At 44.1% G+C, this 27,129-nt stretch overlaps 1 protein-coding gene and 1 pseudogene across 2 annotated transcripts in view; one reads left to right on the top strand and one right to left on the bottom strand.

Annotated features, from left to right (window-relative positions):
- The window catches only part of Stat3 (signal transducer and activator of transcription 3), a 57,347-nt gene that overhangs the window by 6,335 nt on the left and 23,883 nt on the right, over positions 1–27,129 (top strand). For both annotated transcript variants that reach the window (XM_057774241.1, XM_057774240.1), the window contains exons 2-3: positions 24,045–24,195; positions 26,944–27,088. In XM_057774241.1, the coding sequence (XP_057630224.1) occupies positions 24,068–24,195; positions 26,944–27,088 (273 nt within the window). In that variant the 5' untranslated portion in view covers positions 24,045–24,067. The remainder of the gene's footprint in view (positions 1–24,044; positions 24,196–26,943; positions 27,089–27,129) is intronic.
- On the bottom strand, positions 15,146–16,024 carry LOC130877077 (eukaryotic translation initiation factor 2 subunit 3, Y-linked-like; annotated as a pseudogene).

Genomic DNA, 27,129 nt, shown 5'->3' with positions numbered 1-27,129 from the left:
GGATCAAACTGGCATCAAACTCACAGAGATTTTCTGCCTCCCTCTGCCTCCCTATTGAATAGTTGAAGGGTAAGAAGAGTGGTTAGGGTCGAATTTTTTTTTTTTTTTAAGCTAACAGGAGTCCTGTTTTGAATTAGATGAGGAAAACGGGTCAGCTTTTAAATTTTCTTTTATATTTATATTTTAAAAAGATATAAAGATCCTGCTTCAGTTTCCTGCGTAGCTGGGGCTACAGGCAGAAGCTACCACATTAGTTAGTGCAGAATTGGGAGCCCGTTAGTGTAGAATTTGGTTTGCAGGGAGGAAGACGGGAGGAGGATCCAGGTGGATACACACATGAATGAACTTTAAGAAGTTGATTTGCTGTGTGCTATGCAGCTGCTCTGTCTCTCTTCACATCTATACGTGTGTGTGCACAAGCGTATGTGAGGGTGTGTATGGATGTGCAGATGTTCATGGATGTCCATCGCTGAACTTGTAAAGCTTTGTTTTTCTGTCACCGTAACTTTTCTTTGATCGCTAAGTAAGTGTTCAGAATGGCGTTACAGATAAGGAAGACTTGGCTTCCGTATGAACCAGATTCATTCGCCTCCTTAATTTTGGGTTGGAGGGGACAGGAACGAACCAGCGACCCATCCAACCCATCTGCCCAGTGTGGGGCAGGAGGAAGTCAGCCGTGTTTGAAAGAGAAAGTAAAACGTCTCATAAATAATGGCTTCCTCATCGTGGAGGAGGGCTGCAGATTATTAGGGGGATGTTTGGGTAGTTTTTGTAGACGCCATTTCTGAAAACTGACCGGGATTAGGGAAGGGAAACCCTGCCCCCCGTCTTGTGTAGTCACCTGCTTTCCCGACGGCTGATTGATTTTATTAGTTTGCGGTCCCAACCTCCTGTTCTCGCTATGAGAGTCTGCGCCTTTGAGTCTGGACTCTGCACCTGCTAAGGTGAAAGCTTCCTAAAATGCGTGTTTCCCCACACCTTATCTAACACTGATTTTGTTTTGCTTTTCACAATCTCTTTTACTTTTTTCCTGGCAGAATCTAAATGCATTAGATTTTTCCCTTTCCTTTCCCTCCCACCCCCATGAAATCCTAAAAACCTCAAAACCCAAATGCAAGCTGTGTAATTACCTTTCCTGTAAACCAAACAATGTGAGTTATCATTAGTTAGCCTTTGAAATTTTTTTCCTACTTGTGGTTTAGACACAATAAATATTTAATATAAGGACGACTTTTCCCTGGCAAATCATTTTTGCTGTGGTTTTCTTGTTGTCAAGTTATGTAGGAAAAACAAATTCTTTCACATTCGTCAAAATAAACCCCTGCATAAAAGGGAGTGGGATAATTAAAGAATTCTGTAGCACGCACGCATATAAATGTGTACGTGTGTATGGGTATTTGTTTTAATAGGTTTCACTCTCTAGCCCAAAGGACTCAGTATTCGCCTGCCTCAGTCTCCTTAATGCTTATTCCTAATTACCTGTGACAAAGGACCCTGTAGGGTAGGCTCTGTATAGGGCACTGACGAGTGTTCTGTGTGGGGGATGCCGGCGAGCCCTGATGACTGCATGGAAGATTCTCAGGGTCATGGAGCCATGAAGAGATCCCTTTCTCAAAGTGTCTACAGTTTGGGGATGCTGCACCTGTGGCCCAGCCAGGAGGTATTGGGAGTGCTGTACTCCGCTCAGTTTTGCTGTGACCCTAAAGCCATTGTAAAAGCCACATGTGGTAGGCCACCCTGTAATTCTTGTACTTGGGGGGCAGAAACAGGAGATCTTGGTGAGGTTGAGGGCATCTGGGCTGCAGAACAAGTACTGGGCCAGGCAGGGCTACAGAACTGGAGGGAGCCTATCTCAAAATGCTGACTGCGTAGATAAATAAATGTCCATCCCTCTATGTTCTTTGTCAGAGCTGCTCTCAGAGTGGAGCTCGTTCATTAGAAAGTGGTCGCTTTTTCTGCAGAAGCATCTGAGGTGCTCTGGATCAGAAGTGTTCTGTAGGGGCTCGGGGTACAGCCTGGTCCAGCGCATACCTAAACTGTGCAAGGCCCTGAAAGGATGACAGGTGGGATGTGGTAGACACTGCCTCAAAAATGAGAGACAGTGTTTGCTTATCCAAGGGGGGACACTGGCAATGTGTGTTGCAATTTATAAAATTTGAACTTAAAAAAAGAGAAAAAAAATTGTAACAATTGAGCTTAGGAGTAAAAATTAAAAATTGAGAAAACTCAGCTGGGCAGTGGTGGTGCACACCTTTAATCCCAGCACTTGGGAGGCAGAGGCAGGTGGATCTCTGTGAGTTCGAGGCCAGCCTGGTCTACAAGAGAGAGTTCCAAGACAGGCTCCAAAGCTACAGAGAAACCCTGTCTCGAAAAACGACAACCCACCCCCACCAAAAAACCCCAAAACAAAAACAAAAATTGAGAAAACTCATACCTCTATTTGATAGTTTCCTGATAATTAATAAATGTAACTCTTTAGCGTTAACAGATGATTTTTTTTTTTTTGGCATGGTGGAGAATAAAATGTACCAGCATTTGTAAATCTTAAAACCAATGTTTTCGGGCTGGAGAGATGGCTCAGTGGTTAAGAGCATTGCCTGCTCTTCCAAAGGTCCTAAGTTCAATTCCCAGAAATCACATGGTGGCTCACAACCATCTGTAATGAAGTCTGGTGCCCTCTTCTGGCCTGCAGACATACACACAGACAGAATATTGTATACATAATAAATAAATAAATATTTAAAAAAAAACAATGTTTTCTAAAAGCCACTAATGTATATTACAAAAACACACAGGGGTATATTATATAAAAAGTACAAGGTAGAGTGGATATTAATGTAACTGTGAATGACCCCAGAGTCTACACCTGCCTGGCCTTTGAGGAACTACCCCCTGCCGATATTTTGAGCAGCACTGAAGACTCCAAATTACCTTGAAAGATTGGATAAATAATCTTCTTTTTGCTATTTGCCACATCTCTGTGAAGCCGGCTTTTGCTGGAGTACCTCAACCAAAACAACATACTGCAGCCGACAGGTGTTGCAGCTATGAGATTCCAAAGGCCTCTTCTTCCCTTCCTCTTAGGCTGGCTTCACACTTGCTTGTAGTAGCCTGGGTTAGCCTTGAACACCTGATCTTGCTGCCTCCACCTCTCAGGTGCTGGGATCACATGCTTGAGGCAGCACACCCAGCTTTAACACTTTTCCATTGAGCCAGAAATTAGATTTCTAAAACGTTCTATTTTTTAAAAAATATTTATTTATTTATTATGTATACAATATTCTCTCTACATACATGTATGCCTGCAGGTCAGAAGAGGGCACCAGACCTCATTACAGATGGTGTGAGCCACCATGTGGTTGCTGGGAATTGAACTCAGGACCTTTGGAAGAGCAGGCAATGCTCTTAACTGCTGAGCCATCTCTCCAGCCCCCAAACGTTCTATTTTTAAAAATGCATTATTTATTATTAAGAGTCTGTGTGTGCACAGGTGATGTGCTTGTGTAGGCCTGTGTATGGAGATCAGAGAGCAATGTTGTGCGGTCAATTCTATCCTTCCGCTTTTATTCAGGTTCTGGGGTTGGAACTTGCGTTGCCAGACGTGTTTGCGGCAAGCGCCTTTCCCTGCTGAGCCCTCTCGCCACCCTAGATTTGTGAAACTTTCAACGGTGCCACTTTTTCCACTAATTTCTGCCCCTTCGGAAACGTGGTTACATTTCATAAGACATCACTGCTACTTGTGCTAATGTGCATTGAGTTAATTGTTTAAATGAATTCTGTTTGTTTGAAGCGGTGTTTTCCTGTGTAACCTAAACTGGCCTTGAGTTTAGGGAGCTTCCAGAGTACTGAGATAAACGGGCGTGGGGCCTCTGTCTGTCATATACAGAGAATTTCTATTGATAGATAATATCTAGGAGGTATTTTTTTTTTCCTTTTTAGTGTTTTGAGTCAAGAACTTGTATCCCTGGTACCATGAATGCTCATATCTTAGGCTGGCTTCAAATTTGTGGTAATCCTCCTGCCTCCGACTCCTTAGTGCTGGGATTACAAGTATGTTTTTAGGCACATCTAATACATTTGGTCTCTGTAAACAAAACTTTGTTCTCAAGTTTTGAGGTCATAGATAGTCCTAAGAACAATGCATTCTTGTGTTCTTTGAGGAGGTGTGGTGGGGGAGAGATATTGATTCTCTGGCTCTGTTTAAGATGATCTAGGGCCATTTCAAGCACTCTGCCAGGCATTACCAAACAGATTGGTCCTTAGTTTGAGAAACTTTTACAAGGGCCATAAATTCTTCAGATTAGTCCAGAGGTTTAGAAATTACTCTTTTGAAGATAAAATGCTTTGGAGATTTATTTTTATCTTGGTTTTTCCTGATGTTTATGTCCCCGAGAATGACTCTTGAGCTGGTTATGATTGACCAAACCAAACGTCACCAGACACCAGATTAGGGTTTAGTCTGGTTTTGTTGGCTGGTATTCAGGAGCCTTTTCTCATAGCTTCTCAACACTTGACTGATTTCTTTCCTTTCCTTTTTTTTTTTTTTTTTTGAGACAGTTTTGAGAAAGGGTTTCTCTGTGTGACAGCCTAGCTGTCCTGGAGCTCTCTCTGTAGACCATTCTGAGCATGAAGTCACAGAGATCCGCCTGCCTCTGCCTCCTGAGTGCTGGGATTAAGGGCGTGTGCCACCACCGCCCGGCTGGCTGTAATTTTTTTAAAGATAATTCTGATGTAGAATTGCAGTTCACTTTTGTAAGAAATGTGGACTTAAGTCAGACATATTATTAACCTTTTTAAAAAAATAATTCATTTATTTTACGTACTTTGGTATTTTGCCTGCATGTATGAGGGTGTCAGATCTTGGAGTTCCAGACAGTTGTTAGCTGCCATGTGGGTGCTAGAAATTGAACCCAGGTCCTCCAGCCCCCTATTATTAACTTTTCTTTGTTCCCTAAAACAAAGGAAGATTTTTTTTCTTCTTGTGATTGTATGCATTGGAAAAGATGCTTGTTAGATCTTATCTGCTGTAGTCAGTCACTTCACTTTTCTGTTCCTTTCTTTAAAATGGGAGGACTTTTACTGGGAGCTTGCTGATGTTATCTTGTCCCCCTCAGGGTTCCCTCTGGCTGAGTGACTGATTGGGAGATCCCATGTGAATTCTTGCTTCAGGCCACATTCTGTGTGGGTGGGAGTCTTAGAGTTTAGGCTACTAGCTCTCCCAGAAACCTGGATAGTGTTTCTTTTTAGTATTGGCATATCTTTCTTAAAAACAAGCAAAAGACTTGTTTTTTTAATTAATTAATTGGAGTGTATGTCTCCCCCATGTGGAGGTCAGAGGAGTCCATTCTTGCCTCCTATCATGTTGGTCCCTAAGGTCGAATTTTGGTGTTAAGGTTTGGGAGCGGCACCTTTGCTACGAAGCCGTCATGCTGAGCATAATTTCACAGTTTTCGCACTCTGTGCGGGAACTAATGGATGAGACCATTAGTTGCTCTCCCTTCTTTTTCTTGGTATGTTCGTTGATTTTGATAAGATGTAGTATAAAAGCCGGGCGGTGGTGGCGCACGCCTTTAATCCCAGCACTCGGGAGGCAGAGGCAGGTGGATCTCTGTGAGTTCGAGACCAGCCTGGTCTATAAGAGCTAGTTCCAGGACAGACTCCAAAACCACAGAGAAACCCTGTCTCGAAAAACCAAAAATAAATAAACAAACAAACAAACAAACAAACAAATAAATAAATAAATAAAAATCAAAAGATGTAGTAGAAAAGCTTGTGCAGTTAAACTTTCTGGGGTTAAACTGATGTGCCGGGTTTTGTTTTTGTTTTGAGACAGGGTCTTTACCCAGGCTGGCCTCATTGTATAGCTGAGAATGACCTTGGTTTGTTTGTTTGTTTTTGTCTCATTTTGTGGTGGCCCTTGCTGGACTGGAACAGACTGGCTTTGAACTCATAGATTTGTCTACCGCTACTTCTCAAGTGCTGGGATTACAGCCCATGCCACCACATCTGGTTTATGTGGTGCTAGAGACCGAACTCAAGGCCTCTTGTGTGCTAGGTAAACACTCTACCAGCAGAGCTATATCCCCAGCTCTAGGCTTGTCTCTTTTAAAGCTTTCCATAAAGTTAAATTAATACATTTCAAACATACACTCACATACATGCACACAGAGACACAGACACACACACACACGAGTTTGTTTGAGGCAGTGTCTTGCTATTAAGCTCTGGTAGGTCTGTTACTCAATGTTTACAGTCCACACTGGCCTCAAACTAATGGCAGTCCTCCTGTCTCAGCTTTCGGAGTGCTGGGACACAGGTAGGTTGACAGACACTTGAGGTAGAAAACCTCCTAGTTTCCCTCTTCAGTTTCTCCGCTGTTAACATCTTGCACTTGCAGGATACCTTTGTTGCAACTGATAAAGACAGCTATGTGTTGTTAGTAACAAAGAGCACAGTTTACTCTGTTCCCTGTTCCATGCTCTTTGTTAGTGTCCAAGACATGGTCTCCATTGTGAACGTAGATGTGAGATCTATCCAGCTCAGATTCCTGAGTCCTGGCATTACAGGTGTGCACTTCAGTGCCCCGCCACTTTGTGGATTATCACGAACATGTGGTGTATACCCACCACTGCAGTATCATTTAAAGTAGACACTGTCTCCAAAGCCAAACACTCTACCTATCCACCTATCTACCCCTCCTGCAGCCCTGCTAACTAGTTATCCTTTTTACTATCTCCAGTCTTACAGAATATTAATATGACTGTTATCATGCATACAGTAACCTTTTAGATAGTTTTACCACCTTTAATGGTACAGTGGCCTCTCCAGTTTGCCTTCTTTACTAAACAGTGGATTCAGGTTCCGCCTTGTCTTTGGTTTGGTGCCCATTTCTCTTCATTGCTGAGTAATACTGACTTGTATGGCCCTTCCCTTGGTGTATGAGCCTGTTTACCCAAATGGCATCTTGCCTACTTCATAGTTTGGGCTGCTATGGGCTGTTACTGTTTTGATTTGCAATCTTCTAGTGGCATCTGATATACTTCCTTTCATATGCTTGACCATCTGTTTGTCTGTTTGATGTGCTGTCTGTTCAGACTTTCTCCAGATTGTTTCATTTCTTTTTGATGTACAGGGGGACTGAATTTAGGGTACTACATCTGGGTGTGGTGGCGCACACTTTTAGTTCCAGTACTCAGGAGGCAGAGGCAGGTAGAGCTCTGTGAGTTCGAGGCCAGCCTGGTCTACATAGAGAGTTCCAGAACAGCCAAGGCTACACAGAAAAAACCTGCCTCAAAAAAACAAGCAAACAACTAAACAAAAAAGAATTTAGGGTCCACATACTGGTAAGTGCTCTCTCCTACCGAGATGCACATCTGTTCCTTTTTGAGAGCAGGTCTTACTGAGTTGGCCTGGCTAACAAGTTTCATTGTGGTTCAGACAGGACACGACCTTGGGAAGCACCTGCCTCAGTTTCCCCAGTAGGTGGGCTTAGAGGCTTGCTCTACCAGGCCCATCTCTCACCCAGCTTTAAATTGAGATGTGTATTTTTTTTTTATTATTGAGAGTTTTAAAAGTATTCTCAGTATATTTTGGATATCTGAGCATACATATACTTTTTTATTTTTTATTTATTTTTTTTGTGCTAAGGCTACAACACACTGACCTATATCCACAGTACTCCTTGGATATATTTTATCTTTTCTTCATGAAACTCATGGTTTTACACATGTTAGATTGAGCTGTGTCCCCAGTTCTTCTCCTTAGAACATTTTATGCAATTTTTTATTCTTCTTGTTCTAGACTTCAGTCTCATGCAGACACTAATGCTGGGAAACGTGCAGTTAGTGAACTGGGAAGAAGGAAGTGAAATATTTGTGTCTCACCACACAATACTGGTAATTATAATTTTAACCTTTAGCTGCCTTATGTTTAGATAAGGCTGAACAGAAGGCTTAGTCCACAACGCACTTAGATGCTGACACTTCTGTTTAGACCCGCATCTCTGCCCTTTGACCTATCCCCTGGATTATGATTGGCTCCTCCTTGGGAGCCCATCCTTTCTGAGCCTTGATGAGTCTTGCTGACTTGAATCCTGTCCAGCTTTCAATTTCATAGTTGTTTTATTTTGGTTTGGTTCCTTAACACAGGGTTTTCTGTGTAGCACTGATTGACCTGGAACTCAATATGTAGACCAGGCTGTCTTCAGACTTGTAGCAATCCTTCTGCCGATGTGGGAGTGTTTTTTCTTGAGACACGGTTTTGTTATGTATCTTCCAACTAGCTATGTAGAACAAACTGGCCTTAAATTAGTGCTAAGGATGGGACCCTGGGCAAGCATTTGACAGCATGCCACATTCCCGACCTCTATAATAATCTTTTGAGAGAGAAGAATCCCTTTCTAGAGTTCTTCGTCTTGGGCTGTTTTTTCTTTTAACTTAAAATACTTATTTTCACATGTGTATGTGCATAATGTATGTGTTGGGGGCATGCAGGTACTTGGTGTGTGTGTAGAGGTCAGAGGTCAGTTTTGTGGCATTGGTTCTCCTTCTACCTTCGTGTGGGTTTCAAGGTTAAACTCAGGTCACCGGCTTCTACAACAAGCACCCTTACCTGTAGGGCCATCTTGTTGGCCCTCTTGGGCCCCTTTTAATTCCTGGTTTTTTTTTTTTTTTTTTTTTTTTTTTGAGGGGAAGGGGTAAGATTAAAGGAGAAAAGTGAGAAGACAGCCTTCCAAAGAGTCTTGGGTTTTTTTTTCAATTAAAAATTTTAAAATTATTTTTGTTTTATAGGTTTTTTTTTTTTTTTTTAAAGAATATATAGTATTCTGTCTGCGTGTGTCCCTGTAGGTCAGAAGATGACACCAGATCTTATTATAGGTGGTTGTGAGCCACCATGTAGTTGCTGGGAATTGAACTCAGGACCTCTGGAAGAACAGTCAGTGCTCTTAACCATTGAGCCATTCCATTTAGTGCTCATGTATGTCTGCATCATGTACATGCGGTTCATAGAGGCCAGAAAAGGATGTTGGATTCCCTGGAACTGGAGCCCAGATGGTTGTGGGCTACCATGTGGGTGCTGGGAATCAAATCCAGGTTCTCTAGAACAGTGGCAGTGTTCTAAACTGCTGAGTCATCCATCCAGCCCTTTCCTTGAATCTTGCAGGTATTTCCTGGTGTTCTTCCTTGTCATCCTTTCCCTGAACTCAAAGGTTGAAGTGCCTTTGCTCTCTCTGGGTGGGGTTCTCTTCCCTTTCTATGCTCTCTTGTAGGTTATTTCAGCCACTCCTTTGATATGCGTGTGTGTCCGTCACAGTGCTGGGAGGAAACCCACTGCTCTGCATGAGAGGCAAGCACTTTACCGACTTAGCCATTGCTTTGACCATGACTCTGATGATGACATCCAGGTGGACATCACCAGCCTCCACACTTGTGGGCTCCTAGCACCTGTCTTCTGCTGTTTTCCTGGCATTTCCCCATGGGTCCTTGTGTGCACTGGCCTCCTGATCATCCTGTCGAAAACTTAACCCTATAGCTTTTTCTCTGAAAGTCTGTGCCTCTCTCTTAGTCCAACATTGAAATAAATGGTAATCTTGGTCTACTATCATAGTTGTTGCTCTATTGCTTTGATAAAACACCATGACCAAAGGAACTTATAAAAGAAAACAATTAGTTTGGGGTTTATGGTTTCAGAGGACTGAGGAAGGGAGGCAGGTAGGCATGGCACTCAAGAAGTAGCTGATAGCTTACATCTTGAGATATAACAGAGAGAGAAAGAGAAAGAGAGAGAGAGAGAGAGAGAGAGAGAGAGAGAGAGAGAGAATGGGAGTGGTGCTAGTCTTTTGAAACCTCAAAGCCTGCCTCCTCCAGTGATGTACTTATTCCAATAAAGCCACACCTCCCAATCCTTCCCAAACAGTTCTACCAATTGAGAACCTAGTATTCAAACACGTGAATCTATGAGGACCATTCTCATCCAAACCCCACACCACGTGAGGCAGAAATTTAGCAAGCATCCTTGGCTGTGTTCTCCCCTCACTTCTGCTTCCAGTTAGCTTGTCAGTGAGTCTTGGTTTCGCCACTCATGGTTTCTCAACTCCTCTCGATTGTCATGTCCCTTCTGTGGCGGAGATGCTAAAATTGCTCCTGTACAAAACGTCTAGAACTTCTGGGTAAACGGGAGCTCTCCAGTAAAAAGAGAAACCTTCAGATACAAAAGCAGTCTCCTCAAAAGAAAGACCAGGAACTGGCCTGGAGTGGGTCAGGCCACACCTCTTCTAAGTACTTTCCTGACAGTCCTAAAATTCCTTTACCTCCCACCTCTTTCCTCCCCCCCCCCCCCCCCCCGCTCCTTCTCCCTTTCTCCTGCCCCCACCTCTTCTTTTCTTCTTCTTTCCCTCCTTCCTTCCCTGTCTTGATAAATTGCCCAGGCTAGCCTCAGCCTTGTAATCCTGCCTCAGACTTCAGGAGTTGCCCCCTTCTCTTATTCCCCCCTTTCACACCTTGACCTGATTTCACTGTGTAGCCATAGCTTAAGCTGTCCTTGAACTCACCATTTTCCTGTATTAATTCCAAGTGCTGGGGTTGCAGGCATGTGTTACCGTAGAGTTCCCATAGACTTTTCAGTGATTTCCCCCACTTTTGACCCTCCCACCTCCGGCTTTGAGCTGTTTGAGGTTGTACACCATACTTCTTCATGCGGCAGGAGATGTGCAGGCACATCCGTTCTGTTGTCTTAGCTCAGTTACCATCCCTGCATTTTCTGGATTCTAGAAGTCTGTTGATCTCTCTTTCTTGTCCACTGTCATCTTATTTTTCATTCTTTGTCCATGTGTCATGTTGCGGGCTTTTGGGTCATGCTCACCCAGAAGATATGCGCCATTCCTTTGCACACGCCGTTCGTTCCCTCTGCTTAGAACGGCTGCCCCTTCCTCTCCAGAATGACCGTTTCTCTTGTAGCCCTGCTATCTTTATGGAACAGGCTTCTTAGTAGCCCCCGAGCCCACTTTCTCTTGTCCATAGGGCTGTCTTTCCATCAAAACAGTGTTTGGTATCTTAGTAGGAGCAAGGTTGCATACCTCTTGGGGGAACACTTAGCTTATTAGATGCTACATGAAGCTGCCTCTCAGGCATTCATTCTTGTCCTAGCCGAGGTCCTGGATTCTTTACCTGTTTTTCTCTGGGCTCAGCAAGGCACCTTGTAGAGTCACGCAGGTGGTCAGTAAGCCAGTGGAGTCCTTTACACCTGCCCGAAATCTATATAGTGGCTAGGAAACCTCAGAGAAAAGTATGCATTTTCATTTTGATCTATGGAGGCCACAATTATACTCTTTTCTTTTGTTTTTTTACTTTCCTGAGGTAGCCTCTGAGCAGCCTCAACTACTCTCAGACTCACAAAGTCTTACTCATCTAAGTGGCGGTGTTGAGGAGGCTGCTGCCGTTCATGAGAAAGGATGGGGCAAGAGTGTGGTTTGAAGGAACGAGACTGGATGAGCCATTTCGAGGGCGAGAACTGCAGAGAAAACAGAAGGTTTATACTAAAAGAGCTTTCACAGCAAAGCCTGTTCCTGTAAAATTGTGAAATATTTTCTAATGAAAGTTGGACCCTGTAAAGATCACAGTCAGTCATTAGGTTGGCAGAAATGCCATTGGAATCAATGGGAATGAACAAATGCAATGAACCACCCTAACTCAGTGGATTAAGAGACAAACGTTTTATTGTGTCCACCGGTTCTGTAGGCAGGAATTCAGGTAGACACAGCGGGGGGGGGGGGGGCGCTTGTCTCTGCTACTTGACATCTGGGGTATCATCTGAGAGGCGTTGATGAGCTGCACTGTCTCAATTTCATAGCCAGTGCCTGGCCTGGGATCGAAAATCAAGCGACTTCAGGTGGCCTGCCTGCCTGCCTGCCTGCCTGCCTGCCTGCCTGCCTGCCTGCCTGCCTTGTATTTCTTGCAAAGGTGGTTGGGCTCTGGAGAACCTTTCTCCTTTCTGGAGAATCTGACAGAGGCATTGGCGATTTCATATCAAGTCAGCCTGTTGGTATAGGTCTGAAATTCCAGCTACTTAGGAGGCTGAAGCAGGAAGATTTAAAATTCAAGTCCTGTTTAGACTCCAGAGTGATTTCAAGACGAGCTTGGGCAATTTAGTGAGTTTTAAAAGAATGGAGGTGTGATGGGTGGGAGTGGGGTTTAACTCAGTGGAAGAGTTCTTGCCCAGCTTGCCAGGGCTAGGTTCAATCCTTAGCACCACAAACAAAGCAGTTATTTCAACCCCTCAAGCACTGATGCTGAATAGGTGTGGCTTTAGCCTGTTTTCAGGGGAAGAAGAAAGAAGGGGACAGGTTGTTCATCTGCTACAAAGGTCCTTGAATGCGAGGCTCTACTGCAAACTAACTCATGCTGACTTGAAGGGAAAGGAGTTACGTTTTATTGTTGATTTTTATAGATGGGAGACAAGATTTTGCCTTGAACTCATGTTTCTTTAGCTTCCTGAGAGCTGAGATTGCAGGTGTCCGCCACCATAAACACCTAAAGGAGTCCTCCCTCCCTCCTTCCTTCCTTTTCTCCCTCCCTAGCCCCCTCCTTCCCTTCCTTCTCTCCTCCTCCTTTTTGACCAGGTCTTACTTTGTAATCCAGTCTGGCCTTGAACTCATGGCCATCCTCCTGCCTCAGCCTCCCCGAGTGCTGATATTATAGGTGTGAGCATATGGATTCTCAGCCTACATTGACCTGTGCTGAGTGACTAGGACTTCCTTAGGGTCACTTAAAGGGAAAGCGACCTGAATATATTTGGGGAGTTTCTTTCTTCTCTCTATAAGCATTGAACTGTATCATAGGCTTGGGACTTGGAAATTCCAAAGTTTGTATTTTCCTTGTCAACTTTATTTCAGATCCTGTATCTCTATCTCCCAAGCACTGGCTTACAGACCCACACTGTGTGTGCTGGGATCCAAACATAGGTCCATATGCTTGTGTGGCAAGCCCATTTCCGAGCCGTTTCCCCAACCTTGAAATATTGCTTTTGAATTGAGGAGCTTTTCTCTGTTGAAAGGTCATATTGCTATAAAGAGACACTATGACCTAGCAACTCTTACAAAGGAAGACATCTAATTGGGGCTGTCTTACAGTTTCAGAGGGTTACTCCAATATCATCATGGCAGGAAACATGGCGGCACGCAGGTAGACATGGTGCTGGAGAAGTAGCTGTTCTACAGACAGCAGGAAGAGACTGACACACTAGCCTTCAAAGCCCATCCCCAGTGACACACTTCCTCCAACAAGGTCACACCTACTCCAAGGCTATTCCTTCTAATAGTGCCGCTCCCTATGACTCATGATTCTGTGTGGCCATTCTGAATCAAACCACCACAGAGTCATTCTCGAGTTTTTCAAACAGCAAAACAGGAAGAGTTAGACTTCTCAAAGAATACTTTTTTTGCTGGGAGCTTGGCCTAACCTGGGAAAATCTGGTCCCCATAACGCAGAATAATTCACTCTAGTGATTCATCCATCCTACTGCACATGCTTTTTGTTCCTCTGCTGTGAGCTGGATGTCGCACTGGGTGCTGGGCAGGGGACACATTAGTGAGCCAAAGCCAAGGCTCCTCTTGTCATCATGGACCTTTGAGTACAGGAAATGAGATTTATGAGAATCCAGTTATTTGCACACTTACTAGTTCTACTTCTCCGTAAAAAAACTAGCACACACATCTCATTTTTGGAGAGTTTAGAAAGAGAGCTCTTAGGTGGCAAATTCACGCCCCCAGTTCTTCTTAGACTAACTTTAAATCATTGCATCCATCTGAAGTGACTTTTAAGGCAACAAGGTACATTGTTTTCATGCCTATATGGCCCCTTTGCGACGTACAGTGCTTTACACAATTGATATTCACATATATGCTTGAAATCAATGATGAGAGATTCTGGCTTCAGTTCACACGAGATTACGTAAGCCAGTCGGTATTTTCAGTCACATGCCAGAATTGCTTGTATAAAGCATTTTCAAAGCACACGGGCACATAGATACCCAATTAATGCTTGATTTAGAACCATGTGTTCTTCATGCTTCAACCCTTCAGAGTCAACCAAATACATACGTCAATAGTTTCCTTAAAAACTCTTAAAGAGTAGCCAGGCAGTGGTGGCGCACGCCTGTAATCCCAGCACTTGGGAGGCAGAGGCAGACGGATCTCTGTGAGTTCAAGGCCAGCCTGGTCTACAAAGGGAGTTCCAGGACAGGCTCCAAAGCTATAGAGAAACCCTGTCTCGAAAACCCAAAAAAAAAAAAAAAAAAAAAAGAAAGAAAGAAATAAAGTAAATACTCATATAAACTCAGTTGAAACTGAAACCATGGGCCATATAATTAATTCTAATTTTGGAAGAAACCAAAAACCAGTGTGTATTTAAGTACCAAATGTTAAAGTACCCTATGATATGAGAGAGTATTTAAGTTGCAGCAGATTTTATTATTCTGCTTTTATTTATATTAAAAGAAATTACTCCCCTAAAAAAAAAAACAACAAAAAAAAACCTCTTAAACTGGGCGGTGGTGGCGCATGCCTTTAATCCCAGCACTCGGGAGGCAGAGGCAGGTGGATCTCTGTGAGTTCGAGGCCAGCCTGGTCTACAAGAGCTAGTTTCAGGACAGACTTCAAAAGCTGCAGAGAAACCCTGTCTCGAAAAACAAAACAAAACAAAAAACCTCTTAAAGACTCATGGCCTCAGCTCTGAGCTCTGTAAGGCAGCTTCAGTATCCCAAAGATCACACACAGGAGGACAAATGAGTGGGTCTTTGAGGAAAGTGTGGGTCTCTAGTTTTTACAGGCACGACTTGCCCTTTACCGTGGAGCCACTCACAGATGAATCATGAAAAGAGAAACGATTTTCATTTTCGATAGATTCGTGCTAGATGTGTTATAGCAAAGGCTGGTTGTAGCGAGGTTCCAGTTCAGACTGATCGATGAATTAGACATTGTTTTAGAATGCTTCTGCTAAAATGTAGATTTAATCCAATATAGTATACAGTATATTGCTTTTCACATTACCTGGGGGCCCTATTTTCATTATCAAAATATGAGAATATTCTTCCAGCTACTACTAAGCTATGAAATTAATTCCCTAGTATTTGAAAATATACTCCTAGGCTACTAGGGGAAATTCCAACTCCATCTCAAAGCATTGTTTAACTTGGATTTTTCAGTCATCATGCCTCTTCTTATCTGATCCCAACCAGTTTAAACACCAATGGTTTTCAACTATTTGGCTAAGGGCAATTTTTTTCTCCTACTTCTGTGCACACAGTCTTGCAAAACAATCTTGCCCAAATGAACCTTGACAGGACTAACTCTTCTTCCTCTTGATAGGATCCTATGTTGACCATAAGCACTTCACCATTTTTTTGTTTTTTGGGTAAAAGCCTTGGCTGTCCTGGAACTAGCTCTTGTAGACCAGGCTGGCCTCAAACTCACAGAGATCCACCTGCTGCCACTGCCCGGCTATTTCTTCCTTCTTACACAGCTTTTGGACCTTTGCTGCTTTCTTGTCTCCTTCAATTTGTATGCCCAGAAGACGTGTAAGCAGGAGATGAGAAATTTCCAGCTCTGTGAATATTTCAGGGAAGGCTCCGACTGCACCAAGCTCTTGTCCGGCCGTTCTCTCTCTCAGCTCTGCACAGAGTGGGGTTGCTCTTCGTTCCAGTTCCGATGAGACCACCTGGGGCAGCAAACTGAAGATCCTTATGGTCCACAAAAAGTCTTCCAATTTTGGAAAAGATTGCTTTACACATGAGCTTTCCTTATCTATCTTTGGAAATAATAACAGGTCTCACTTCTATCTCCTGGCCTACCTTTAACACTCCTTTTAGAATAGTACGCCAGCTACACCTCCCTGAAGGTCATCAACAAGTGAGTGCTTGGAGCTCTGCCAGCAATCAGGTGGGAGCTGAGACAGGAGCAGGGCCGTGTAGGCCCTTGGTCACCTTAGTAATGCTCACAGATACTTGCCAGGCATGCTCGATGCGTCCCCATAGCTTTGTGTTTGAAGTAAAGTCTGCTGGTGCCTGTGAGCGAGTACACCTGTCTTCCACTGTTATGCAGAGGGACCTGGAGCTCACCATTGTATTTCTTTTAGGCTGGCAGCCCAGTAAGCCCCAGCTATCCTGTCTCATGCTTGAGCCTGCCCGCATGCTTGCTTGGCAGCTCTCTTCTCCATTGAGCTGCGTGGGGGATTCTTCTGTGTGTTCAGCATTGAGCCCAGGTCTCTGCTGAGTTCCCAGGTTTCGTCTCAGCCACTCACTTCACTCTGAGGAACTTTCCTACTGGAAACCAGATTCTGACCCTCGCATTCAGATTGGCCTTCATCTGACTTGGTCCCCTGGTGCCTCCTCTTTTCTCTTTTCTTTCTTTCCTCATCCTATCCTGTGCTGCCCTGTTCTTCTAGGCCCTGACTTGTACATCCTGCCCATGCCCTAATCTGCAGCTAGGTACTGAAAGAACTATTCCAAGGGGCAGAACTGGGAAGTAGATGTTGTGGCTCTGGACTTAGTCTGTGTAGAGATGTCTAAGTATTTGAAGAACCACCCTGATGTAGCCCATTTTTCTCTCCTGACACCACTTGCTGTTGCCTACTCTTGTCCAAAGCCTTGTATGCCTTACCCACTGTTTATCACCCCTGTGTGCTTGCTCTTTTGAACCTCAGTTACTTGTTTGTTGTTTTTAACACGTGGTCTCACTATATACCGCTGGCTGTCCTGGAACTCGCTCTGTAGACCAGGCTGGCCTCGATCTCAGAGACCCACCTGCCTCTGCCTCCCGAGTGCTGGGATTAAAGGCGTGCGTCACCATCACCAGGTTTAGAATTCCATTTAAATTGTGATCTACACCATTACAGTGGCCTCCAAGATGTGACCAGGCACAGCAAGGCTAACAGACCCTTTAGCTCAGGTACCCTATGTCTATTGGGAGACTAGAAAAGTGCTTTGGTTTAGCACTATGCTTGGCTCATGGCTTCCTTAGAAAATTCCCAACTATAACCCCGAGGAGGTTAGTAGCAGCCCTTCTGACAGCACACTGCCTTAGGATGCCTCTCCATGCTATTGCTACCTGTGAGACCTTGGACAAATTGTATAAAACTCTCTGCCTCCATTTCTGTTCTGTAAAATGAAGATAAAAATGCACTGTTGAGCAGTGCAATGGCTCAGCGGGTAAAGATGCTGTTGAGCCTGACAGGCTATGTTTGATCCCCAGCACCCACATAGGGGAAGGAGGGAACCAACACACACACACTATAATGATAATAATAATAATCCCCAACAACTCTGTCTCATAGGGTTGTGTGAAGATGAGATGAATTAGCGAATGTATGTCAAATGCTCAGGACAATGCCCAGCCTGTAGTAAGAGGTAGCATATGATATTTAGCCATAGTCACTGCCCTTCTTTTTCTTTCTTTTCATGTGGCCTGGGGCTGTCCTCCAATTCAATATACAATAAGGATAATCTTGCATTTCTGATTCTTCTGCCTCTACCTCCTGAGTGCTTATGTGTGCCCCATGGCTGGTTTTATGCGGTGTTGGGAATAGAACCCAGTGCCTCATGCATGCTAGGCAATCTCTTGGCCAACTCAGCTACACTTCCAGTTTTGGGTTGTTCTTTAACCAAGGTTCCTGATTTTCATCTTTTTATTTTGAATAGTACTTAGTGAGTTTTTTCCATCCTGATTGGTGGTTGGTATTTTAAGACAGGGTCTCATGTAGCTCAAACTGGCTTCAAACTCACCACTTAGTGGAGGATGACTTTAAACCGACTGGTCTTCCTGCATCTACGCTCCAAGGACTGGAATTGAAGGCATGCTTTTTCATCTTTAGTGTGTTAGGGCCTAGAGCTATCCTGTGCAAAATGTGTATGGCGACATTTGATTGCCCAACCCTCCTGTCCTTAGATGCAGCCTCTAGATAACTAATTCCCCCCTCAGGATATGACAAAAGGGTCCCTTATAATGCACCTCAGGGAAAACTTTGTGATCATCTCAGGTAGCATCTTGTTAGTTGGATGAACTGGGATAGGTTTCTGGGCTTCTTGGGGCCCTGGGAAATGGATTTCATGTTAAGTGCTGGTGACAGGGAAGCAGAGGCGGAAGGAACACTGAACACCAGGCACTGTAGGAAAGCCACTATTCACCTGTGACGTCACTTAAATTTATAACCATCCTTCCAGGGCGGATAGAGGCGTGTTCAGCAGTCAAGTTGCAGTCAAGTTGTGTTCCTGAAGCAGATTGTGTGTGGTAGACAGTGTTTGCACCCAAGCCTCTGGTCTTTTTGCCTCTTGCTACATAGATTGGAGGGAATATGTGCTTGGGGGATTGGAAGAATCCCAACCTGGGGAGGTGACCTTCTATACAAATTTAGTCTCCTATAGCTTTTCATCCGGAGCTCAGACTCTTTCTCAGGCAACCCTGAACATAGACTGTGCACTTAGGGGTTGACAAGGCATGTCTGGCTGTGTCACTTTCAATCCAAAGGTTCGCTATGCTCTTGTTCTTTTAATCTGAAAAGTTTTTTTTTTTTTAAGATTATATTTATTTATTATGTATTCGGTGTGCTGCCTGCATGTATCCCTGCAGGTCAGAAGAGGGCACCAGATCTCATTACATATGTTTGTGAACACATGTGGTTGCTGGGAATTGAACTCAGGACCTTTGGAAGAGCAAGCAATGCTCTTAACCACTGAGCCATCTCTCCAGCCCATCTGAAATGTTTTAAATCAAATAAGGTACATGTCTCACCTCAACTATGGATAACACATCAATTTTTGTTTTTTTTTTTCTCCCATAACATGTTGGGCGTGATGGCACACACCTTTGGTCTTGGCATCCAGGAGGCACAGACAGGCAAGTCTTTGTAAGGTTGAGGCCAGCCAGAGGTACATACGTAACCCCTAGAAAAGTTTTTTGACATATTGTAAAATGGAACAGGAATTGTCTTTCTTTTAAAAGATAGGGTCCTGTGTAGCTCAGGCCGGCACTGAACGCAGTGTGTGATTGAGGCAGGCCTTAAACTCCTGAGCCTCTTGTTTGCCTTACAAGTGCAGGGATTGTGGGTAAGTCCTGGTACACCTGCCTTCAGAAATTTCTATTGTGGGTTTTGTGTACATTTGGATTTTGTCCCTCTCTTCCTCTTCCATCTCCTGTGTCATAGGTTCATACATGTGGAATACATGCTTTAGCTTAGAAAGTTTACCAGGTTGCATGATAAACCCCTTTCGTGTGTGGTCCCCTATAGTTACCATGGTTTCTCTCAACTGAACTATACAAATGAAGATTTATTTAATGGTAATCCTTCCTCATTAGGCCTGAGTTATTTTCCTTATGACTTACTGTTGTAGGTTATCCCCAAGGGGCTAAGAAATTCCTGTTTTGAGAAGTCTTAAAAATCTCTGGTAACTTGATGTTTCATTTTCATTTTCTCTTTTGCTATAGAAGCTAGGATCAGTAGGGGCTAGAGAGATGGCTCAGCAGTTAGGAGCAGTTACTGCTCTTGTAGGTTCAAGTTTCTAGCACCCACACGGCCATTCATCAACCATCTATAACTCCAGTTCCCGGGAATTCAATGCTCATGTCTGGCCTCTGCTGGCACACACACAGAATAGATACATAATATACAAGCAAAACTCTCATATACATAAAATAAAAATAAATCTTTAAAAAGAAAGAAAATAGGATCACATTGTCTTAGTTACTAGTTACTACTATTCTATTGCTGTGAAGAGACACCCTGACCAAAACAAAAACAACTCTTATTAAAGAAAGTATTTAATTGAGGGTGTGCTTCCAGTTTTACAGGGTCAGTCAATGGTCATCATGGCAGGAAGCAGACAGGCACAGTGCTGTAGCTGTAGCTGAGAGCTTTACATCCTGAGGTCCTGATGTGGGTTTTGAAACCTCAAAGCCCTTTGCCAGTGACACACCCGCTCCACTTTGGTAACTGATCACCAAGCATCTGAGCATCCAGGCCTAAGGGGGCCATTCTCATTCAAGCCACCACAGACACTTACCTGTCCTTTGTACACTCTCATTGATGATGTGCAGAGCAGGAAGCACCCACTGTAGCAGTGACGTGATTTCTCTTCTGCTACCCAGGATGGTATTTGGCAGTCAAATTGTTGGGCAGATCACTTTGTGTATTCTGGCATTCGGTGGTTACTAAAGTGCAGGCTTCAGGTGATTTTGAAGATAGAAATGCTTTAGTGAGAACTGAATGGAAGCCAGGCGTGGTATGGTGTACTCTGTAGTCCTGGTACTCAGAGACTGAAGCAGGAAGGTCAGGAGTTCAAGGCCAGCCTGGGCTACAGAGCCAGCTCCTGCTCAAAAAAAAAAAAAAAAAACAACCTTGGTGAAGTCATTCAGATTAATCTGGGCTTTTTGTTTTTGTTGGTGTTTGTGGTGCTGAGGATGGAACCTAGGGCGCTGAGCATGCTGGGCAAGCACTGTGCCACTGAGCAACATCCTCAGCCTCTAAATCAATTTGTAATTTGAAAAACAGAGTTGAGATTTTAAAGTGGCTCTTTTAAATGTTTTCCAGTAAAACGATTGCAGTAAAGCCAGTTGGCAGTGGTTTTCCTAGATTGTTTGGCTAGTTATCTCAAAGGATCCGCTGCTCTTGTGAAGAACACTCAGTTCAATTGCCCTGTGCTGACTGTTAATAACATGCTTTATAGCTGAGCAGCATATGAGGACCTGGCTGTTAGACACTCTGGGCTAACCATGTCATCTAAACGCCATCCGTGTTTTCCCTGGAAATACACCTGCTCTTTGCCTTTAATTTAGAATAATTTTCCTTCGTGTAGAATAGTTTGATGGTATTGCCTGTCTTCGTTAGACCAAGACAAAACACAAAAATTAGTCTTTCCCTCCTCTCAAGACAGGGTTTCTGTGTGTAGTCTTGACTGTCCTGGAACTTGTTTGTATACCAGGCTGGCTTCAAACTCACAGAGATCCACCTGCCTCTGCCTCCCAAGTGCTGGGATTAAAGGCATGTGCCTCTATGCCCAGTAAAATCAGTCATTCTTGACACTTCAGTTTTATGGGAAGAGGCGTAAGCCAGTTTCTAGTGTAAGAAAGTGCCCGCTTATTATACCAGACCAGCAAAAGTCACCATTCACATATCACAATGAAACAAGCCTCCGAGGTAAGACTAGAAATAAGTCAGCTGCGGGTGGCTTAGCATCTTTTTTTTTTTTTTTTTTTTTTTTTTTTTTTTCTCGAGACAGGGTTTCTCTGTGGTTTTGGAGCCTGTCCTGGAACTAGCTCTTGTAGACCAGGCTGGTCTCGAACTCACAGAGATCCGCCTGCCTCTGCCTCCCGAGTGCTGGGATTAAAGGCATGCGCCACCACCACCTGACAGTGTGGCTTAGCATCTTTTATGTTAGCCTGGAAATGGAGCAGGTCCAGTGACGGATCAGGAACAGTGGGTGCAGTTTTATGATTTTATCTTGGGATTGGCTCTGTTTTTGTGTTCAAGGTAAGCCATGAAATAGCCTGTTTTTGTAATGAATTTACAGCACTGGAATTTACTGTTTCAAGCAGATGACTTAATTAGGACCACAACCTTTTCCGTAATATGGCCCAGAGCAGCAGCATCCTTATTTCCTTGTTTTTAAATATAGAAGTCAGATGACCTTTTCTTTGGTTCGTTCTTTCTTTCTTTCTTTGTTTCTTTCTTTCTTTCTTTCTTTGTTTCTTTCTTTCTTTCTTTCTTTCTTTCTTTCTTTCTTTCTTTCTTTCTTTCTTTCTTTCTGTTTTTGAGGTGGGATCTCTATGATGTAGCTCTGACTATCCTGGAACTCACTGTATAAACCAGTCTGGCCTCGAACTCGTAGAGCTACGACTGCCTCTGCCTCCCGAGTGCTAGCGGTGAAGACGTGTGCTATCACGCCCGGCATGCTAAATTTTCTAACAGCTGCATTAAAGTAAAGAGACATGGACAGAATAATTTTAACAATGTGTTTAACCCAACATTTCCAAAATAATATTTCAACATTGAGACTTGCACATTTTTTCCTCTTACTGTTTTCGAATGCAGCCTCTATAGTTGTGAGCCATCCACATTCCAGCCGCTCAGCAGTCTCATGTGGTTGATATCTCCCGTGGTAAACAATGGAGTCTTGAGATCCAGTGCAGCCAGTGTAGTGTCGTTTATGTAATTGGCATTTAGATTTTCTTTTGTTTTCTTTGTGTGCATGCTGGTGCATGTGTAGGTGCATGTGTATGTGGGCAAGGGGACAGCCGTGGATGCCATTCCTTTCACCTTTGGATTGAGACAGTCTCTTTTTAGCCTGAAACTTTGCCAAGTAGGCTAGACTAGCTGGCCCTTGAATTTCCGGGGGCCCACTGGTCTCCACCTCCGATTTTGCCATCTCTGGGATTATGGGTGTATACCACCACACCCAGCTTTTTATTAACATGTGAGTTCTGGGAATCCAAACGCAGCTCCTCAACACTTGTGAGGCAAGCACGTTGCCAACTGAGCCATCTTCCCAGCTCCAATTTGCTGCGGATTGCATGCAAATCAGGTCCCGAAAACTACAGGACAGCGGTGATGCTTTTAACCTAAGAGGAGGCCAACTCTGACTTGGCCTTTGTGTAGGGGTACGAATAGCTTTTGCTTTCTTCCTAGGGGTGCTACACAGACAGACACAGTGCTTCAGGCCGGGGCATGTGCGCAGGCAGGCTGTGCTTTTATTCCAGCTAGTGTTTGCTGTACACATACCACTCCCTAATCTTGGGCTCCTACTCATGGCTATTTTTAGATCTTAAGACTACTTGTTTTAGAGAGACATTTTCATGAGTGGTTAGCTGGGTTGGTTTCTTAGAACTGAGCTTCCAGTGGGCTAGGTCCCATCCCAGGATCAACTTTTTTTTTTTACATGGTGTTTAGTTCTCTTACTTTTTTACCCAGATTTAGAATCTTTTTTTCTCTCTCTTATATTCTTTTGTTAAGTGGGCAAAATCTAGGTACCTGCCACTTACCCTGTAAACCTGCAGCTGTCCGTCCTTCCTCAGCACCTCAGGGCAGGTTTCCTTTGTCTAGCTTCACAGATGGCCTGAAAGTGATGTGGTGGGGGAAGGAACTGGCATGTGTTGAAGATCTTTTGGGTGCTGTGCTCTTACGAGGGCTTTAGAACTATTACTTCAGTGGCCCTGTGGGGCAGAAGTAAGGATCTGCATTTTATAAACGAGGAAATGGAAACCCAGAAGAAAAGAAACCGCTCAGCCTCACATACCGATAGATTTGGTAACCTCACTCGCCTCTGGTAGATAGAGGTTTGTTGTTTGGTCAGCTTTGTTTTTTTATTTTTTATTTTTATTTCATGTGTATGCGTGTTTCCCCCAGATGTATGTATGTGTACCATGTTCCTGTCTGGTGCCCTCAGAGGTCAGAAGAGTGTGTCAGATCAGATTGATCCCCTGGAGCTGGGGTTGCAGATGGTTGTGAGCCACCATGTGGGTGCTGGAGACTGAATCTGGGTCCTCTGCCGGAGTAACAAGTGCACTGCACTGCTGAGCCATGTCTCTGACCCTGGCCCTCATTCATTTATTTATTTATTTAGAGTAGGTTTTACTATGTGCAAAGAGCTCCGGCTAGTCCTTGAACGCCCTCAGAATATCCTTGGAGTGCTGGGATTGCAGGCAGGAGCCACTGTGCCTGGCTTGTGAGTGGATTCTGGAAGTTGGAATCACGCCTAGTTGCAATTTAAAACAAATTGCAGTGCAGCCATGCGTGGCAGCTCATGCCTGAAATCCAAGCACTTAGGATACAGAGGTAGGAGACAGATAACAAGGCTAGCTCCAAGGGCCTGGGCATTTACTCAGTGGCAGAGAACTTGCATAGCAGGCTCAAAGCCCTGGGTTCAATCCCCAGCCCCAGCTGTGTTGGTAGGGATCGGGAATGTACAAAAACCATACAAGATCCTTCTCAAAGCTGTGGAGCATTTCCGGGTTCTTTATCCTCTATGTGGGCTTGTGGTGACCGTATGTTCATTTTGGTTTACAGTTACGCCCCCAGATTGCAGCAGGATGGCCCAATGGAACCAGCTCCAGCAGCTGGACACTCGGTACCTGGAGCAGCTGCACCAGCTGTACAGTGACAGCTTCCCCATGGAGCTGCGGCAGTTCCTGGCACCTTGGATTGAGAGTCAAGATTGGTAAATCCTCCTCGAGAGACTCCCTGAATTGGGAGGTTTGGGGTTGAGTCAGGGGACACGACTTTCTCTAGCTTCACCCTCTGCTACCCCTTTCATCAAAGACCTGAGTGCTGGAGCTGGGGGAGGGTCAGGAGGGCAGAGGTCATTTAGTCCCTTAAAGCATCCGAAGCTGTGTTTGAGAGCATCTGGGTAGCGGGCTTTCAGCGCATTCAGTTAGCTTGCTGGGAGATGTTCTCAGGTCAGATTTGTGTCTCTTGCTCGGTGAGATCTCTGCATTTGACTTTCTAACCCTGAGATATGTTTTTTTTTTTCTTTCTGAGAACTCTGTCTCAGGTAGAAATTCAGGTCCACCACACACTTGGCTTCCCCTATTAAAGGAGAAACACAGGGTAAGGGAAGTAGAGTCATAGAGGAAATGATACCAGCTGTTTGCCTTTCTTTAATGTACTCCGGCCTGTATTAATGTGATCTACTCTTCCAGAATGGCTACCCTGATTTAGTGTCCCAGCTTGGGAGTTCTGATTATGCTAATAAGCACTTATCAGTCTGGCCATGGGGTTGACAGGGAATTTAAGGCAAAAACAATCTTATCTGTCCTTTTCTTAAAAAAAATTCGTGTGTGTATGTATATACATGTTGTATAGATGCTGGTATGTGCACATGAGTGTGTACGTGTATATGTGTGTGTGTGTGTGTGTGTGTGTGGTGTAGGCCAGAGCACAACCTCAAGTTCTATCCTTAGGCATGCCTTCTGCACCCTCTGAGACACGGTCTCTCATTGGGTTAGAGCTTGCCAATTAGGGCAGACTCTCCGGGATCTTCTGTCTGTCTCCCCAGTGCTGGAATTACAAACGTGTGCTACCGTGCCCAGCTTCTTTTTTTTTTTGAAAATCGATTTTTTTTAAAATACAATATATTCTGACTACAGCTTTCCCTCCCCCAGCTCCTCTCAGCTCTTCCCCAATTCCCCTCCCACCCAACTCCATACCCTTTATCTCTCTCACTAGAACACAAACAGGCCCTAAAAAATAATAAGACAAACCAAAATAAACTGGGATAAGATGAAACAAACCAACAGAAGAAAAGGAGCCAAAGAAAAACTATAAGAAACACATAAAAACGCAGAGACACGTGTTCCTGCACACACAGAAATCCCATAAAAACACAGAACCAGAAATATGTATGCACATATATGTGTGTACATATATATAATGCAAAATATCTACAAGGGAAGAAAATGCCCAGACAAAGCATTTTGAGAGAAGAAACCTCCAACAGTGCCGTTGAGTATGTCTTGTGTTTGTCACCTACCGCTGACATGCCCAGCATTTTATGTGTTCTGTGGATGGAACTCAGGGCCTCATTGCTTACAAGGCACCTACTCTACCGAATGAACCATATGCCCCGCCTTTTTATTTCCTGTTTTTTTTTTTTTTTTTTGGATTTTCGAGACAGGGTTTCTCCATAGCTTTTTGGTTCCTGTCCTGGAACTAGCTCTATTTATTTATTTGTTTGTTTGTTTATTTATTTATTATGTACACAATATTCTGTCTGTGTGTATGCCTGCAGGCCAGTAGAGGGCACCAGACCCCATTACAGATGGTTGTGAGCCAGCATGTGGTTGCTGGGAATTGAACTCAGGACCTTTGGAAGAGCAGGCAATGCTCTTAACCTCTGAGCCATCTCTCCAGCCCCGTGGAACTAGCTCTTGTAGACCAGGCTGGCCTTGTCCTTTTTCTTTTCTTTTTGTGGGTATGGTTTCTTTCTTTGTTTACTTATTATTATTGTGTTTATGTGGTGTTTCGGGGCAGTGTGTGGACATACCACAGTGCGCATGTGGAGGTCAAAGGACAATTTCATGGGGTCAATTCTCTGCTTTATCTTTTCATAGGTTTCAAGGATTGAACTGGAGGTGTCAGGTTTCCCTAACAGTTTTATGTACCGAGCCATCTTGCCGTTCCCCTCTTTTGGTTCTGTTTTAAGACAAGGTTTCATATAGTCTGGGCTAGCCTGGAACTTGCTATATAGCTGAGAATACCCTGAACTACTTATCCTCCTGCCTCTCCCAAGTATTAGGATTGTAGATGTGTGCTACCATACCTGTTCTTATTTTTTATTTTATTTTATTTTTGAGGCAAAGTCTTGCTATATAGCTCAGGTTGGCCTAGAACTCACTCTCACTATGTAGTCCAGGCTGGTCTCCAACATGCAAGTTCTCCTGCCTCAGCCTCTCAGTAATTCTCAGATTACAGATGTAACACCGTCCGAGATTTCCGGTTTGTTCTATTTGCTCTGTTTTGCTCAAATGCATTAGTCATATCGACTATAAGAGTGAGTAACAATATCTGGAGTCATTCTCACTGACATTTCTCTTTTTCTTTCTTTCTGTTCTGGGGCTCAGACTCAGAGCCTTGGCACACGCGGCAAGACTATGTCCCTGAGCTTTACCTCTAGCCGCTGTATTGTTGGGCCGAACAAGAGGAATGGGGATGAATGGGTCACACATCAGTCTGTCATGTCCTCTCTGCCACCCCTTGATGGTGGTTTCTGCGTGTGTATATCTTAGATTCCTATTGTTATTGCTTTTAAGACAAAGTCACCCAGAGTGGCTTGCAACTCCTTAGGTAGGAGGGCTGGCCTTGAACTCTTGATCCTGCTGTCTCCACCTCCCTATCAATCATGGTTCCAGGGTTGTGCTATCATACCAGGCTCTCCAGATCACTCATGACAGGCACTCCCTCTTCCTAGGGCATATGCAGCCAGCAAAGAGTCCCATGCCACGCTGGTGTTTCATAACCTCTTGGGTGAGATTGACCAGCAGTATAGCCGATTCCTGCAAGAGTCCAATGTCCTCTATCAACACAACCTGCGAAGAATCAAGCAGTTCCTGCAGGTACAATGGGAACCTGACTGGGAGACACTGACCCCACAGAG

This window comes from Chionomys nivalis, chromosome 7 (assembly GCF_950005125.1).
Source record: "Chionomys nivalis chromosome 7, mChiNiv1.1, whole genome shotgun sequence".
Lineage (NCBI taxonomy): Eukaryota > Metazoa > Chordata > Mammalia > Rodentia > Cricetidae > Chionomys > Chionomys nivalis.
This window is presented reverse-complemented; position numbering and strand designations above follow the sequence as displayed.